Source organism: Penicillium concentricum (genome assembly GCF_028827145.1).
Source record: "Penicillium concentricum strain IBT 3081 chromosome Unknown utg000006l_segment0_segment0, whole genome shotgun sequence".
Lineage (NCBI taxonomy): Eukaryota > Fungi > Ascomycota > Eurotiomycetes > Eurotiales > Aspergillaceae > Penicillium > Penicillium concentricum.
The window spans coordinates 3290068-3305498 of record NW_026622759.1 but is presented as its reverse complement, the minus strand read 5'-3'; the positions used below and the strand labels follow the sequence as shown (position 1 = coordinate 3305498).

Here is a 15431-nt window from a genome sequence, read left to right as displayed (position 1 = left end):
CCCAAGACCCGCTCTTATTATCGGGCATTTCAAAGAGCGAGAAGAGTACAGCGGACGATCTAGGTCTAACATCTGAAGGAAATCTCAAATCCAAAGATGTTAGAATATGTCATAATGGAATTGAAATTATAACTTACATAATATCCTTTTAAAACAACTTAGTCTTCCGACTATCCAGTCCTATATTGTTAAGTATACCTTCAGAAGTTGTATAAATGGCCAACTGTTCTGCTTCTTTCTAATGACTAACTCACTGTAAATATATAGGAACTTCTCACCGAATGGATGTAATAATTGGAAGTGTGTCTTGTTCTGTAGAAACTGTGAGAGATAACTACGAAGGCGGAGATCTAACTCAATACTATGTAGCACCAAAATCCCTAGTAATTGTCGCTGTACAACGCAATTTTAGGTGCAGCTAAATATCTAACACTTATACAATCTTTACAATAGACGTGGAATGTTGAGACTAATCTGTAGGACTCATCGTGTGGAGCATTGTTAGGAGAGGTCTACGGAGACGTTAAGATGTATGGTGCAACATGAGATTATGATGTTGGAGAGTTAGGAAAGCTAAGAGCTACCTAAACCATCAAGGATAATAGGGTTTCCCAACCATATAGTGTCTATGCCTCAATTGATTGATTGAGAAAAAGGCGTTTATGATTAATTGATCAAACACTGTGAGTGGAGCAAGCATCAAACTCCTTAGTTCTTACTAGCATCAGATCGAACTGGCAGCAAAGATGAATAGACTATCGTTTCAAATCTTTTGACACGCTAGCATGACTGGTATCTCATATCTCGTGTCTAGTAGAGCTATATGTACATACATGGGGCAAGGACACCAAAGACTAAACATGTTGAAACATCAACAGGCTTAGTTCTGCGACCACCTCAAAGTAAGGCGTCTTCACTCCTTTGACTCGCCCCCATTGTTCTTGGTCTCATCCTTCTTAGGCGCTTCCTCCTTCGAGTTGTCTTTCTTGTCGTCCTGGTTTTCCTTCTTAGAATCATCATCCTTGGGCTTCTCGTCCTTATCTTCCGGCTTAGGTTCTTCCTTCTTCTCCTTAGGCTCTTCCTTAGGCTCTTCCTTCTTCTTCTCCTTAGGCTCTTCCTTCTTCTCCTTGGATTCTTCCTTCGTCTTCTCCTCGGGCTCTTCCTTCTTCTCTTTAGTTTCTTTCTTCTCCTTGGGCTCTTCCTTCTTGTCCGCCTTATCTTCGCCCTCATCCTCGGTGTCTGTCTTCCCCTTTTTAGGTGCTGCCTCAGAGGAACCCTCGGATTTCTCGGAAGCCTCTTCTATCTCACCGTCCTTTGCGTGCTCGTCCTTATGTTCGTCCCCGTGAGAGTCATGGTGTCCTTCCGAACCGGAAGGCCAGAGATAAAAGACCATTGGAACGGTCACAGCAGCAGAGACCGCCAACCTACAACCAGACGCAATTAGAATACAGAGTTGAATTGCTCGGAGCCAAGAATATAAACTCACCAAGGCAAGTCACTGGATGCATGCCCTGGTTCATAACTGCCCCCAGTAGACTTAAATCGGCGACCGAGAAGCTGGGCAGACTGGCGGGTAACAGGAGCGGCACGGAAGGACTGAGCTGCAGTCGCAGCACGGAAGATTGAACGGCGCGCAAAGACCATTGTGTAGTAGTAAATTGGTAGAGTAGAAGGAATGGATAGTATAGAAAGTGTGATACGTGGAGTGAATTGTTTAGGTATAAATTAGAAGAGCACAAAGTCCAGATGTCAATTTTAAGACTTACAAACAAATCCCGGTTTTCGCAAGTATGGGGTCGTAAGACCGCATCTTGGTTGTTTCCGAGGTCTGTGCGTCATGATGTAATGGGCATGGCTGGGCTAGGTATTTGGTACCTCAAGAACACGTTGGATGTGGTGGTTTTGAATGGGTAGCAGATACTCATGGAGGACATATTGGGTACAACCTTCAATACCTTGTATGGTATTAATAGAACTGGCATTCCTGCGCATGTTCAAAGGTTGCACTTCGATATCACGTGGATCTCAAGGATCTGATTATCAGATCAAATAATTGGACATTCAAGTTAAAATCAACTTCATTGATATATTATGATGTAAGTACTATCATTGAAGATCAGTAGCCAAGTCCTGGAGATCAAACAGATATTTTGTATTAATACGTCGATATTTTGAGCGTGGATGTGTAATTTAGTGCCTCAGGCGATAAATAATTGACACCTTAGGCGGCAACACCCCACGTTGCGGCGTCGATCGAAAGCTCCCACCGCAAGCTCTCCCCGGTTGCCTTCATATACACTTCACTCGTCACCCGTCACTTTGGGTGCATTTTCCTTCGACCTCATTTACCGATAACAGTCCCAGCCCCATCAATATGGCGGACCGCCAGGTTACCCAGCAGACAATTTTCAGCCTGCTATCGAAGCTTGATGACCCCGATGCCGACTTGAGATACATGTCTCTGAACGATCTATATGGGATCCTGACCAACCCGAACTCTTCATTCCTCTCTCACGACCGTGGTACATCAACAAAACTCGCAGATGGTCTGCTTAAGTCTCTGGATGATCAACACGGCGACGTGCAGAACCAGGCCCTCAAGTGGTTCGTACTGAGCTTTATTCCCCTCCATTCTACTGATATCTAACTCAAATTAGTCTCGGTCCTCTCGCTGTCCGCTTGCCATTTGAATCCCTTACACCTCTCCTCGAGCGATTGACCACCCTGACTGCCTCGCAGACGATAGACACATCCGTCCCCAACACTGCTCTTCGCGTCATCGTCGATACCCTCCCTCGTCCTCAGTCGGGTCAGCCTGCATCTCAAAATGCGATTACGGCGTACTCGGCAGTTTCAAAGGTCTTGGTCCCCCGTTTGACCGGGCCGACACCCTCAAGCACAGGGAGGCGGGGCTCCATGGTAAAGAGCATGATGGAGAAGGATCCATCACGGGGCTTCAGCAGTGATGCGATCGATGTGCTCATCAAGGTCGTGACCTGCTTTGGGCCTCTGCTCCAAGAGTCGGAACTCGCTGCCCTCCAAGTATCCGTCATGGCGATCATCCAAAACGACACGGCTGGAACTGTTGTCACTAAGCGCGCCCTGACAGCCATCTCGGCGCTTGTGCTCCACTTCTCTGACAACCAGCTTAATGACTTTGTGTCCAATTTGACGAAAACATTGTCTTCCAATATTTCCATGGTGCAGCGTCGGCACTTGATCGCTGCAATTGGCGTCATTGCAAGAACTGCACCTGCGAAATTCGGCCCACACCTGGATACCCTTGCTCCTTTTGTCTTCTCAGCAGTCGGGGAGGTTAACGTTGCCCGGGGAAACTGAGCTGTCATAATCGCTGGCCTACAACTCATAGATGTCTGACCGACACTGTAGCCTGGACCCTTACATTTGATGCTGAGGGCTGCTCAGCAGCACAAGCCTGATGTGCTGCATCTGATCTGAATTGGCTATATGCGATCCGGTCATGATCATACTGATCGCATCCACTAGAATGTGATTTGCTGAATCAGGAAAAATGTACTGGGCTCTTAGACCAACCCTCCGATGCCCAAGATGGCCATGGAGTTTACGATACCCACGTTCATATTGAATACAAGCGCGTCAACATCTACCTCTACATCTATATGTAAAGTTTGAGAACTCTTTCTAGGGTTACTCCTTCCTTTTGTGTTTTCAAGTAAACAAATACCTCGAAGCTTCTTGCCTTCTGTGTCCTCCTTCCTGTAGAAATTAGCTCATCCATTACTTCTCGCCCGTCCTTCTTGTTCTTCTCTTTTCTTTTCTCGCCCCGAATCATCTATCATCCCAAACCATTACCTCTTGCATACCCAGTTGAACATAACATAGCCCTATATACCATTTTCAAGATGCGTATTCCTCCCATCCTGGCCGCCACTTTGGCGACGTGCGTGTTTGCTAGAGTCCATGTTGCCAGTCCGGTGCATACGGTCTCGATTGAACAAGCCCAACCAGAAACAGAAACTCATTTGGTCATTCGTGATGCCCCCAACAATTTGGACTATCGCTGTGGCCCCAAGATCGGCCAATGTCCAGTGGGTACATGCTGCTCTGGTGCAGGTATGTGTCAAAACTCGGTTAGATTGAGCAGCTCACTGATCGCATTTCTGTAAAAGGTTTCTGTGGTACGTCTAAGGCGCACTGTCGCTCTCCAGACTGCAAGATTGACTACGGTAAATGTGACGCTCACCGAACGCCTTCTGGACCCCCAACCAAGGAAATCCCCCGTCCTCACATTGGTCAAGTTCCATATGGCCCTCGCGAGATTCGTTCATGTGCTATCCCTGGAACTGTTGCATTGACCTTTGACGATGGCCCGACACGTTACACTGGTGATTTGCTCGATTTGCTTGACAAATACGATGCGAAGGCGACCTTCTTCATCACTGGCATCAATAATGGAAAGGGTCCCATCGATGACCTCACCTTGCCATGGGCTTCATTGATTGAACGAATGCACTCGAGTGGCCACCAGATCGCCAGTCATACTTGGTCGCATGAGGACCTCAGCAAGATCACTCCTTCACAACGCACTGAGCAGATTGAAAAAAACGAAGCTGCCCTGCGTAATATCCTCGGACATTTCCCCACTTACATGCGACCGCCGTATTCCAGCTGCAACCCTGACACAGACTGCGGAAATGAGCTGGGCAAGCTTGGATATCATATCATTTTATATGACATCGACACGGATGACTACAAGAACGATAGTCCAGATCTGATTCAACAGTCCAAGGACATCTTTGATCACCAGCTCTTGTACAGCGACCCACGAACCAAGTCCTGGCTTGTCATTGCCCATGACGCTCATGAACAGACTGTCCACAACCTCACGGAGTACATGCTCAAGGGCATCAAGCGACAGGGCTATCGCGCCATTACTGTCGGTGACTGTCTCCGAGATCCCAGGCCACTCTGGTACCGCAAGGATAGCCGTATTCCCACTCACAAGAAGAAGCCCAAGAAGACTGCTTCGGCAGATCCCAACAAGCCGATCTCTTGGGATGGCTCCTGCGGTTCTAATTACACTTGCCTTGGGTCTACCTATGGTTTTTGCTGTGGTAGTACCAGCTCTTGTGGCAATACCACGAGTCATTGTGGAACCGGTTGCCAAAAGGATGCCGGATATTGTTCCGTCGAGGCTCCTTTCAATGGCGATGCCTGGGATCCCAAGGTTGAAACCACGGGCCACAAGTCGGAAGCTGATTCTGATTTCCGAACCATTGGCACTGCGGCTGCAACATCGTTGTTCCTTGCTTTGTTCGTTGCGATGTGGATGTGATGAATCATCTTGATCTTTGGATTGGATTGCCATGATTGGTTGACCGGGCTTTACATTGTCGAGATTATAGTTATACACACACGCTGTGGCTTTATGGCCAATCCATTCCTTTGAACTTATCGGCAGACGCGGCATGGTTAGTTAGTAGCTCATGGGATAGAAATCAATAAGTTGCAGAATTGCAATACAAAAGAAAATTTCATCTTCTGCTCGACTAATAATCTTAGGCTCTCACATAATCCTTTAAACATGAAATTTCTACTCTAATCATCAAAGTAAATGTAATTCTTTTCGACATTGAGAGTAGCTGATAAGATCTCAAGACAAATCGTCGCAGCTCACACCTGGTCAAGATGTTATCAAGCCAACCTTTCTTCCAAGGTTCCACTCCATATAAATGAGGATGTATAAGCATGCAACCATGGGAGATATGCAGATACCAATACCAACAGAAACAAGCACAAAAAAGCAAAGCAGGCATGCCGAGAACATTCTCTCGAGGGGTATAATGATAGCAGAATAATAGCAGCAACAGACCAACCCAATGCAAGAAAAAAAATATCATAAAACGCAAAATGAAGATGCTGATCAAGAATAAATCAGAAAACCCTTCCTATTTTCGCACCATCTTAAGCAGCGGCGCAATCCTCGCCCTCTTACTCAATCCCACGCGGTAAGGCACCCCACTCCGCGCCGATATGGGGCTGTGTTTATCCGGGCCTTTGTCTGTGTTCTGAGGTGTATTGACAGATGCAGCACTGGGCTTCGAAGGAGTCTCAGGCTGAGGCTGAGGCTGAGGCTGAGGAGTATCAATTGTGGATTCAGGAAGAGGGCCAGTACCAGCAAGTGAATGGGGGTTCTGGTTCTCGCTTTGAATAGCAGATGCATCGATGTTACCAGTGTTAGCCTCCAACATAGATCTGGGACTATTATCGACAACGACAGCCAACTTTGACGCAGGAGTCTGGGCTCCCGAGGGCACCTTCTTTGGTTCTGGTGTATCTGCGGACTCTGATGGTGTCTCCGCTTGATCGGTTGTCTGCTTTCGCTTGCGGCCGCGTTTCTTGAGTGGTGGTTTTTCGGCTTTTTGTGTCTTCTCTTCAGCTGCGGGAATCGGTGCCTGAGGTTCAATACGGGGTTTTGAGTTCAAAACATTGGAGTCTAAATTCTCTCTCGGGGCTTCTGGCAGCGGAGTGTCTTTATCCGTTGAAGGTTCCGAGCTGAGAGGCTTCGTATCCACCCATATCACGTCGTCATCGGTATCAGGCACGGGGGTGGGTGTCGTCTTGCTTTTTTTAGCTTTCTTCTTTTTCGGCTCCTTGGGTCCTGATTTTGCAGGCTTGGGGGGCGCATCTAGATTATCTTCGTCAGTCTCGTCGGAGACTCCACTCGAGGCCGGGGTATTATCTTCCGTGGTCTCTTCGCTATCGGAGGGGTCAATCGCACCATTTGCGCCAGGGTTTTTGAATTCGTGATCCCGAGAGTTGGCTAGTTCATCGTCTTCATCGTTATCTGGCACAGGTTTCTTCTTGGGCCGTCCTCGCTTCTTCGTTGTACCGGGCGTCTCGACGTCTGGCGCAGTTGGTAGGACAGCTGGCAGAGCGAGCTCATCGTGCGCGCTTGACGGGGATTGCTGCGGGGAAATGAGACTGGTTCCGGCGGTATTGCTTTTTGCTTCGCTGAATCGCATGGATGCAACGGAGGAGAGAGGCTCGGTGTCATGGGGGGAAGAAGGACCCGTCTGCTGAGATTTGGGCTGTGAGGCTTCCTGGGGTGGGTTTGGGGGTGGATTCCCCTGTTCCACGAAGGGCTCGGTAGCTTGGTGAGGAATGATTTTCGAAGGCGAAGCCATTAAATTAGTGGTGTCAGGTGGAGTCAAGTCATAGGTACCCCGTCCGGTGAACAACAAAGTCTGATTTGCATCGGCGTAGGCGCCAATGGGTGCTGGATTATATGTGAAGCTGCCACTATCCGGTTGATCCATATGATACGAGTGGTAGCTTGGTATGGTAGGAAAAGGTGCAGGTTGAAAGGATTCTGTCGAGTACAGCGCAGCTGTAGAAGGGAGCAGTAGGCTCGCACTTGAAGGGTCGTCGTCTAGTAGTCTTCTCTGCGCAATTCCGATCTCCGTCATCATGGCGCCTAGATCATCTTCGGTATCAGCATATAGATCACATCTTTATTTTTGTGCTTCAAATTATGCTATCACATCGTACCAACCGACCCACTTCCACCCTCACTGGTTGAGGGGATCCATTTGTCCTCCCGCCGCTGCTGCGACGACGATAGCATCGAATGGCCCCTTTCTGGCGATTGGAGGAACTCGTCAAAATTGACGTTCAGCTGCGAGAACGTGGTTTCATCGGGAGCAGGCCCATGTTCATATACTGCATTGTGGGTCGTCTCTTTGGCGGGGGCATGTTGATATTCCTGCAATGCGGGCTCGGAGGGGTGGACAGGGCCGACCGAGGTGGGAAGGTCGTCGACCTCGAGGGGTTCGTCCTCGTCAGAATCCTGAATGACACGATCCAAACTCATTGGGATTTAGTTATCAGTGTTGTCAGAACTAGTGGCTTTGATCATTGGGCGAAAAGAAAGTTGTCTAACGCGTCCCTGACACGACAGCACGTGATGATAAGGATGCATGATAAACTCTTATATAACCTCATGTTGAGCCCTGGAGAACATACCCTCCGCCAACATGGTCAATCTACTTTGTTTAAGAATCTGTTCTAATTTTTGACTCTCTGAATTAGATTTTAACGTACAGATAGCGAAATACGGTAAAATAGCCATTTTTTGTTGATTACTTAGCTACCCTACCGTCCTTGGACTCCTTGATCTTCTTCGATAACGATTGATATCACACTCTCCCGTCGGCTTGCGGGGAGTAATTTTGTAATAAACACTACAAGGCCGTTTGTTCCTCGTCTCTCTGCCATGCTTCGCAAGAAACCGTTCCCCATACCTTCTCCCGGGCCACCTTTACCCCCCGGCATACTCGTTGATGAAGAGATCTCGCCACTATACGATTCCAAGTACTTCTACCCAGCAAAACCTGGAGAGTTATTTACCGGTTGTTACCAAATATTGGTCAAGGTTGGTTGGGCGTGTCTTCAACAGTATGGCTCGCGCGTGATTTGCAAGGGTAGCCTTCGATCATTTTTCTTCAATTTGAAGCTCTCTCTGTGTCTCTAACAACTATGTAGGTAGATTGAAGAGCCGAAAAACGTTGTGGTACTGAAAATTGCCAATAACAACGCGAGTTCCGCTAGTCATGAGCGCGAAGTTGAAGAGCATATTTCCACAGTAGACCCATCACATCGCGGTCGCTCACTTATCCGAACATTACTAGATTATTTTGAGGTTAGATGTCCCAAGGGCTCTCACCTGTGTCTTGTATATCCGCCTATGAAGGAGCCACTGTCGATGTAACAGCGGCGCTTTGGCGACAGAAAGATGCCACTGCCCCTCATCAAAATATACATTCGTGCCCTTCTTACGGGGCTTTATTATCTACACAAAGAATGCAGGACAGCTCATACGGGTAATTTCATCTTCGGCCTTGCCTCCCGTCGGCAATACTAAATCCAGGTGGCTACCTAAATCTGAAGCTTGAGAACATCATGGTCTCATTCGAGGATCCAACCGTGCTTGTTGATTTCATGGATTCTCAGCTTGAAAGCCCGATGGCTTTCAAGATTGATTCAGCGGGACGACCAGTGTACCACTCCCGCCTAACTTCGAGCCACTCAAAAACCCGAGAAGTATACCACAGCTTGTCGACTTGGCTTGGCAACCAGACTGGAGGAAGACGATGACTGGGGCGTTTGGCCTATTCAGCCAGACCACTATCGGGCGCCAGAGATGATATTGGGTAATGGATGGCAAATGCCTGCGGATATTTGGAATATTGATGTTCTGGTGCGTCCCGCTGTTCCCCAGAGTGGTTGCATCCACTAATTCTAGACCACTTGTGGGATATGATCGAATGCAAATAGCTATTTCGGCATATTCATGATTCAAAAGGTCGCTACGATGCTAAACTACACATCGCTAAAATGATCGCCTTCTCGGTCCACCCCCTTCAGAAGTCATACAAAGGTATCAATACATGCGAGAGTACTCGTGTCCGCAACCTGTCAGACGAGAAGACGGCAGATTATGTGAGACCGCGGAGTATTTCTGTGAGCCGTTCTTTGACAATAATGGTATTACTAGGTTTCCTATCTCGAACGAATATCCTCAAACTCAAAAAACTTCTTAGGTCGCTTCCTCTACGAAGACCTGATCCCCGACCGCAAACTAGACGCCACGGCTTCCTTCCTTGAGGGAGAGGAGAGGGAAGCGTTTCTGAATTTTGCCAGGGGAATGATGGCCTGGCATCCAGATTCGAGAAAAACGGCAGGCGAACTATCGGGCCAAGGCAAACAAGCGCCTGATTTCTGCGAGCGTTTGCTAGCGGAATGATGTTGATCCCAGCTCGGCAATGCCATCAGATGACCGGCTGAAGCGTGAACGTGGTTGTATTTTTGAATGACATCCAACAGAGAGTCAGTCTATCTGCCATTGATCGGAGAGTAATAGCGCCATACCTTCAAACGGATCCAAGACATCAATCGCAATTTTATCAAGGTCATAATTCTAAAAATTAATTGCCACCCGCTCTCCCGGCGTGTCCCCGGTTAGAATCTGCCGGACACGGCACCCAACGGGGCTAACTTGGGGGCTAGACTGTTTTAGTGGGAATTTACAGCCCTGTCTTTCATCACAGACTTTATACACTTTAGGTATGTGCATTGTAGATCTACATTTATATAATATACCCGAAGCCCAACTGTAGCGAATTCCCTGGTAGCGTAAATGTTAGCATGCACCACACTTGGCTATTCTCGCATATTAGAACCAATCTGGGAACGGATTCCACAAAATCAATAGTATTGCTTTAGTGCTGACAGAATCATTTCCGTTGGAACGTATTGCGCAAATATCCGATATCCGTTACTAGCTCCTTCTTCTTCTTCCTCCCCTCCTTATCCCCCTCCATCGTCAACTCTCGGCTAGTGCCACTTCATTATCTTGCTAAAATATGTGCAGGGTCAAGATACTGCACCCTGGTTTAATAATTGGAGTGGAATGGTCGCGTAAATGTTAGCATGCACCACAATCCAGGCTTATATGTATATCGAAGTGTCAAAGATCTACTCCATGCTAGACAGGGTACATACATTGTACCTGTCGATCAATGTAAGCTTAAGACCAGAGGCATGCAGCATCCATACCAGGAAATGCCAAGCGATCACAAATGCAACACGTCAGCCTACTTTGTTAAATCAATGTGCTTACTTCACAATGTGAAGATTAGAAATTTATCTCCGCTTTTTAGATTGGGTACGTAAGTGGCATACCCTTAGACGAATCATATCCAACCCGATTGTATATGGAATTCGTAGATTATATATCCTGGAATCAGGGACCGATTTAATATTAATATATTTCGGCAAATTTTCGTAGATTAAACGTTAGTTCCGAGGTTACCGATCTGATAAAACAGGGTTCCAAAACTTCAGGATCTGATAATGGGAACTCTGTTGCAGATCTAGCCAAAAAGGGGAATTTGCGGGTCCAGCCGAGAATCTCGGCCTTATCTTCCCTGCACAGTACTGATCTCCGGTACTTTCCATTGGCTTGAAACGAGTGCAATCTCGGTCCTTGGCAATTACTTCTTCATAGAAATTGTCAAACCCGGTGATATAATGTGTTGATCACACACATGGGGGGCATTATTGTGGTACTTTTTTCTTCGTTAAGCCACTCAGCAAGTTGAAACCATGCCGATCGTTATCAGTCTATCCAATCAACAAGCCATCAAATCGAACCCGAACCCGAACGGACTTTGACGGTTTTTATTAGTCTCTTGAAACATACGCGGCAGAAATGGTTATATAAAGAGTGATCGGCTGCCCAACATACTCGATTCTCACAGAAATCCAAGCATCGTCCCGGTGCAGAACATCATGTTCTTTTTCTCCCTTCTGGCCCTATTGGGTCCTACACTTTGCCAGGCCGCCTGCCCCTACGCGCATTTGGCAGATACCAGAGACCTCGACACAAGCATCAAGCCTCGCTCTGATGTCGTGCTCCCTCGCGCTGTGCCGGGAAAGAAAGGCATCATGTTGCTGAACCGCATCAATCCCTCCTCATCACAACTGTACATTGCCAATGCGGACGGCACAAATGAGCGCTCTTTGCTGGGCGACAACTCCAACTATGAATACCATGCTTCCTTCCACCCAGACGGTAAACACGTCGTCTTCACCTCCGAACGAAACGGCGATGGCAACTCCGACATCTACATGGCCAACGTCGACGGCACCGGTCTGAAACCAATTGCAACCACACCCTCGGTCGAAGATGCAGCAGTCATCTCCCCCAATGGCAAATACGCCGCCTACGCATCCACGGCCGGCGTCTACACCTCTAACATCTGGCTCACGAACCTCGAGACCGGCGTTACCCGCAACCTCACCAACCAGACCGGTGTAACAGGCAAGCCTGAATCGCCAAACGGATTCTTTGCACCTGCCTGGTCTCCTGATGGAGAATGGATCGTATTCTCCTCTGATCGGAACACCGCGTGGACCGGTCACGACAATGGCACTGGCTGGGAGCATACTCAAGAACTGGCTATCTATGCCATCACCCCCGAGGGAACTGGTTTCCGTGAGGTGTACAGCAAGCCGGATTACACCTACGGATCGCCCAGGTTCTCTCCCGATGGCAAGCGAGTTGTGTTCTACGAGATGACTGTGCAAGCAACTTGGGATGCGCGGTCGTCATACTCCGTCAACTCCACAACCAACCAGATCGTTTCTGTGGACTTCAAAACGGGAACCGATTTTGTGCAACACACCAATACCTCCGGCGTCAAGATCTACCCGCAGTATGTCTCGAAAACTGACATTGGATACTTGCTCAAGGGCGGAGACAACGGCGGTATTCACTATACCTCCAGCTCGAAGAAGATTCTCGGCGGTATGCGCTCGCCTGCGTGGTCTGCCGACGGCAAATATGTGGTCTATGAGAGGACCGGCTGGGATATCCGGCCTTTGCAAAAGGAGCTGTGGTCCTGGGACTCGGAATGGGATTACCGCTTCATGGATGTCTTCCCCGATCTCTCTCTTGACGGACAATTGACCTTCACCTCCAAGCAGACGGGTAACCCCGGCAACTCTTCTGTGGTCGTGATGCCTCCCGGCGACACCGACTTCACCGTGGCATTCGATACCTACGAAACCGATGCGCTCGACGAAGCCACCGTTGCCAAGGGCGGCGGTGGATCCTTCCAGCCCTCGTGGTCATCCGATAGTAAATGGATTACCTTCAGTCTGGGCTCGTGGTTCCAGAGCCGTGGCGAGAAGCCCGGCTGGATCTTCCGGACCAAGCCAGATGGATCGAGCTACGAGCAGCTCACCTTCGGCAACTCCTCCAACAAGGGTTTCCCCAGCTTCTCGCCCGACAACAAGAAGATCGTGTACCGTGAATACCTGCCTGAATTTGGCCTGCGTCTGCTGGACCTGGAGTCCAACGAGACTGCCACCCTGACGACCGAGCGTGATAACCTACCATTCTTCTCGCCGTCTGGCGAATGGGTGTTGTTCACGCGCAACATGACCGACCTGTCAAGGAACGAGTTCTCGAACTACGAGGTGTGCATTATTCGTCCTGATGGAACAGATTTGACTGTGCTCACCACGTCGTTTGCCAACGATGCCCACGCTGTCTGGACTGCTGATGGCCGTATCATGTGGTCGACTGGAATGTGGGGATTCCAGGCTGAGGCTGCGACTTATGACGATACCTTCCAGCCCTATGGCCAGGTTATGGTTATGAATGTGGATGGCTCGAACAAGACTGTTCTCACTGATAGTTTGTGGGAGGATTCGATGCCGCGTTATGTGCCAAATGAGTTCTTGGGGCAATGAGATGCGGACTATTCCAATAGTGAAGTTGAAAGGACGTTATATCAAGTACAAAGATACCAAATTTAAATATCTCAGGCGGTTTTCTTTACCATTCGTTTTGTCAAACCAGTAGATAACTGTCTCAATATTTTTAAATATAATCTCCTGCGTTCAAGGATCCGTAAAATAATTTAATAGGGTATAGAGTTGTGGGCTATCATTATGTGCTAACCCTCTGAGGGCCTATGAAGGCATGGTTTAAGCAGAATGGCAGAAAGCCATGGGTTGTAGCCGTTACTTGAAATATATATTAAGCTACCTTTGTGTCTCGTTAACTGTCGAGTTTGGATATGAGCTACGTAGGGATTACACCGACAGGCCTGAGACCACATTTTCTAGGCCTCCATCGCGACCGGACTCTCTCTCTCTCTCTCTGTTTTTCTGACTCACTTCCTGTTTTCTTAATAGAATCAGCCTCTCGTCCCTTAAAATCTTGTTCCACCTACTTGGTTCGCGTACGTCCAGTTTCGCCATCAAGGCAGCTAGCGGTGGATTGCACGCGTGTCGTCTATTTTACTCCTTTCACGTTCTCAGAGCGAACATGACGAAAGAATTCACTGATGTGAAATTTACCGACGTTACCATCCTCGGTATTCTCCATGAGGGGGAGGTGTCAGCTGTGTTCAAGGTGATTGTTCACAAGACAACATGCGTGATGAAACTGGTAAATAACTAGACAACCTCGAGATTCTTCTGTTGGTCATACTAAATTCTCACTTTCAGTGGCATGACTGGCTCCCAAGAGACTGCGAGAGCCCTTTTGTCCGTGAAACCACTGCCTATCGCCAACTAAAAGCAAATGGCCTTTGCGAGCGAGGCGTCATACCCGACTTCTACGGAACAATCACCGATATCAAGCTGTCTATATTACCGAGCCAATGGCCACAGGACACATACTCAATTCAGTGTATGTTTCAAGAAGACAATTCACCGCTTGACGCTCTTCTACTCGAATACATCCCCGGCCTTGAGATGATAGACCTATCCAATTATTCAGCACAATATTTGGATGACATCCGCCAAACCTGAGTGACATACATCTCGCGCGAGTTTACCACGGGCCCAGAAACACGATGATATCTCGCGAACAAAACAGAGTTCTCTGGATGGATTTTGAACGCTCAGAGACATTTCCTGAAACTTCAACCCTTGATCAAGAGCAGAACGAGATGTTGGAAGAAGAGAGAATGGCGGTAAACGAATTTATAACAGCCCTGGTATGTGTTACCTCAATTTACAGATGGATTTAGGATTTACCTGACATTTTCCGAGACCAAAGACCACAATAAGGGGGAGTTAAGACTTGCCATGATATACTATTAGAGTGAGTGACACGGGTGAAGAGAAGACATGGTAGACTTGTTCTTGACGTGAACATAATGGCTTTTGTTGGCAACAATAGGCCTAGAAACCATGTGATCCTTACAGAATCTCATACGAGCAGGAAGATCACACCTACGGCAGGATTTTGGGTCCATCGCGCCAACCTATGTACAAGCCCTTATCAGCATGAGATTATATATCAATTTTGAAGCGGTAGTTTTATACACTCGATATATGCCCTACTCCACAACCATTATTATATCTAAATCGCTCGTACATCCCGTAGAGAAAGTCTAGAGCTACTACAAAAACCTCCTCATTGTCATCTTTCTACCGATCTTTTTTAAGGTCTTTTTTAAGGTCTTTTCTAGGGTCATTGAGAATATAACTGCTAAGCATCCCTTAATAGGGTGATACGATCATATAATAGTGGCGTTCTAATAGAGGCTGTGTCGGGTTCTGAACTAAATGGATTTAGGCTTAGCGTTGATTGAATAAGTTTTGTTATTTAAGATGTCCATGTGAATGGGAAAAATCAAAAAAAAAAAAAAAGAAGAGGTCGTGCCCGGGATCGAACCGGGATTGCTGGTATCAGAAACCAGAGTGATAGCCATTACACTACACAACCTAATTTGATGAAAACGGGTTCCATAATGTGCATTATAAACCAAAACTCCACTTACCCACTACGAACAGGTAATGCCCTAAGAGACTCGAGCGTTAATTCTACCTTGACCTTTATTGATAGCTAGATCTTAGAAAACTGC

General features: G+C 47.6%; 8 protein-coding genes across 8 annotated transcripts; 6 read left to right on the top strand and 2 right to left on the bottom strand.

The window, feature by feature from the left end:
- Window positions 1-913: 913 nt before the first annotated feature.
- N7517_011493 (uncharacterized protein) lies at window positions 914-1644 on the bottom strand (the record flags this gene model as incomplete). The annotated part of the gene is made up of 2 exons (XM_056729216.1): window positions 914-1424; window positions 1487-1644. 2 exons carry the CDS (start codon window positions 1642-1644, stop codon window positions 914-916), a joined length of 669 nt encoding a protein of 222 aa, XP_056575031.1.
- A 730-nt stretch (window positions 1645-2374) lies between these two features.
- N7517_011492 (uncharacterized protein) lies at window positions 2375-3339 on the top strand (the record flags this gene model as incomplete). Its single annotated transcript, XM_056729215.1, has 2 exons — window positions 2375-2604; window positions 2658-3339. 2 exons carry the CDS (start codon window positions 2375-2377, stop codon window positions 3337-3339), a joined length of 912 nt encoding a protein of 303 aa, XP_056575030.1.
- Window positions 3340-3884: 545 nt separating this feature from the next.
- Window positions 3885-5317, top strand: N7517_011491 (chitin deacetylase CDA6; the record flags this gene model as incomplete). The annotated part of the gene is made up of 2 exons (XM_056729214.1): window positions 3885-4095; window positions 4152-5317. 2 exons carry the CDS (start codon window positions 3885-3887, stop codon window positions 5315-5317), a joined length of 1377 nt encoding a protein of 458 aa, XP_056575029.1.
- A 613-nt stretch (window positions 5318-5930) lies between these two features.
- On the bottom strand, window positions 5931-7855 carry N7517_011490 (uncharacterized protein; the record flags this gene model as incomplete). Its single annotated transcript, XM_056729213.1, has 2 exons — window positions 5931-7459; window positions 7534-7855. The coding sequence occupies 2 exons, from the start codon at window positions 7853-7855 to the stop codon at window positions 5931-5933; spliced, it is 1851 nt and encodes a 616-aa protein (XP_056575028.1).
- A 402-nt stretch (window positions 7856-8257) lies between these two features.
- N7517_011489 (putative serine/threonine protein kinase) lies at window positions 8258-8752 on the top strand (the record flags this gene model as incomplete). Its single annotated transcript, XM_056729212.1, has 2 exons — window positions 8258-8452; window positions 8531-8752. The coding sequence occupies 2 exons, from the start codon at window positions 8258-8260 to the stop codon at window positions 8750-8752; spliced, it is 417 nt and encodes a 138-aa protein (XP_056575027.1).
- Window positions 8753-8776: 24 nt separating this feature from the next.
- N7517_011488 (putative protein kinase) lies at window positions 8777-9787 on the top strand (the record flags this gene model as incomplete). Its single annotated transcript, XM_056729211.1, has 5 exons — window positions 8777-8891; window positions 8912-9039; window positions 9086-9241; window positions 9319-9496; window positions 9585-9787. 5 exons carry the CDS (start codon window positions 8777-8779, stop codon window positions 9785-9787), a joined length of 780 nt encoding a protein of 259 aa, XP_056575026.1.
- A 1547-nt stretch (window positions 9788-11334) lies between these two features.
- On the top strand, window positions 11335-13302 carry N7517_011487 (uncharacterized protein; the record flags this gene model as incomplete). Its single annotated transcript, XM_056729210.1, has 1 exon — window positions 11335-13302. One exon carries the CDS (start codon window positions 11335-11337, stop codon window positions 13300-13302), a length of 1968 nt encoding a protein of 655 aa, XP_056575025.1.
- A 580-nt stretch (window positions 13303-13882) lies between these two features.
- N7517_011486 (uncharacterized protein) lies at window positions 13883-14370 on the top strand (the record flags this gene model as incomplete). The annotated part of the gene is made up of 2 exons (XM_056729209.1): window positions 13883-14005; window positions 14065-14370. 2 exons carry the CDS (start codon window positions 13883-13885, stop codon window positions 14368-14370), a joined length of 429 nt encoding a protein of 142 aa, XP_056575024.1.
- Window positions 14371-15431: the final 1061 nt, after the last annotated feature.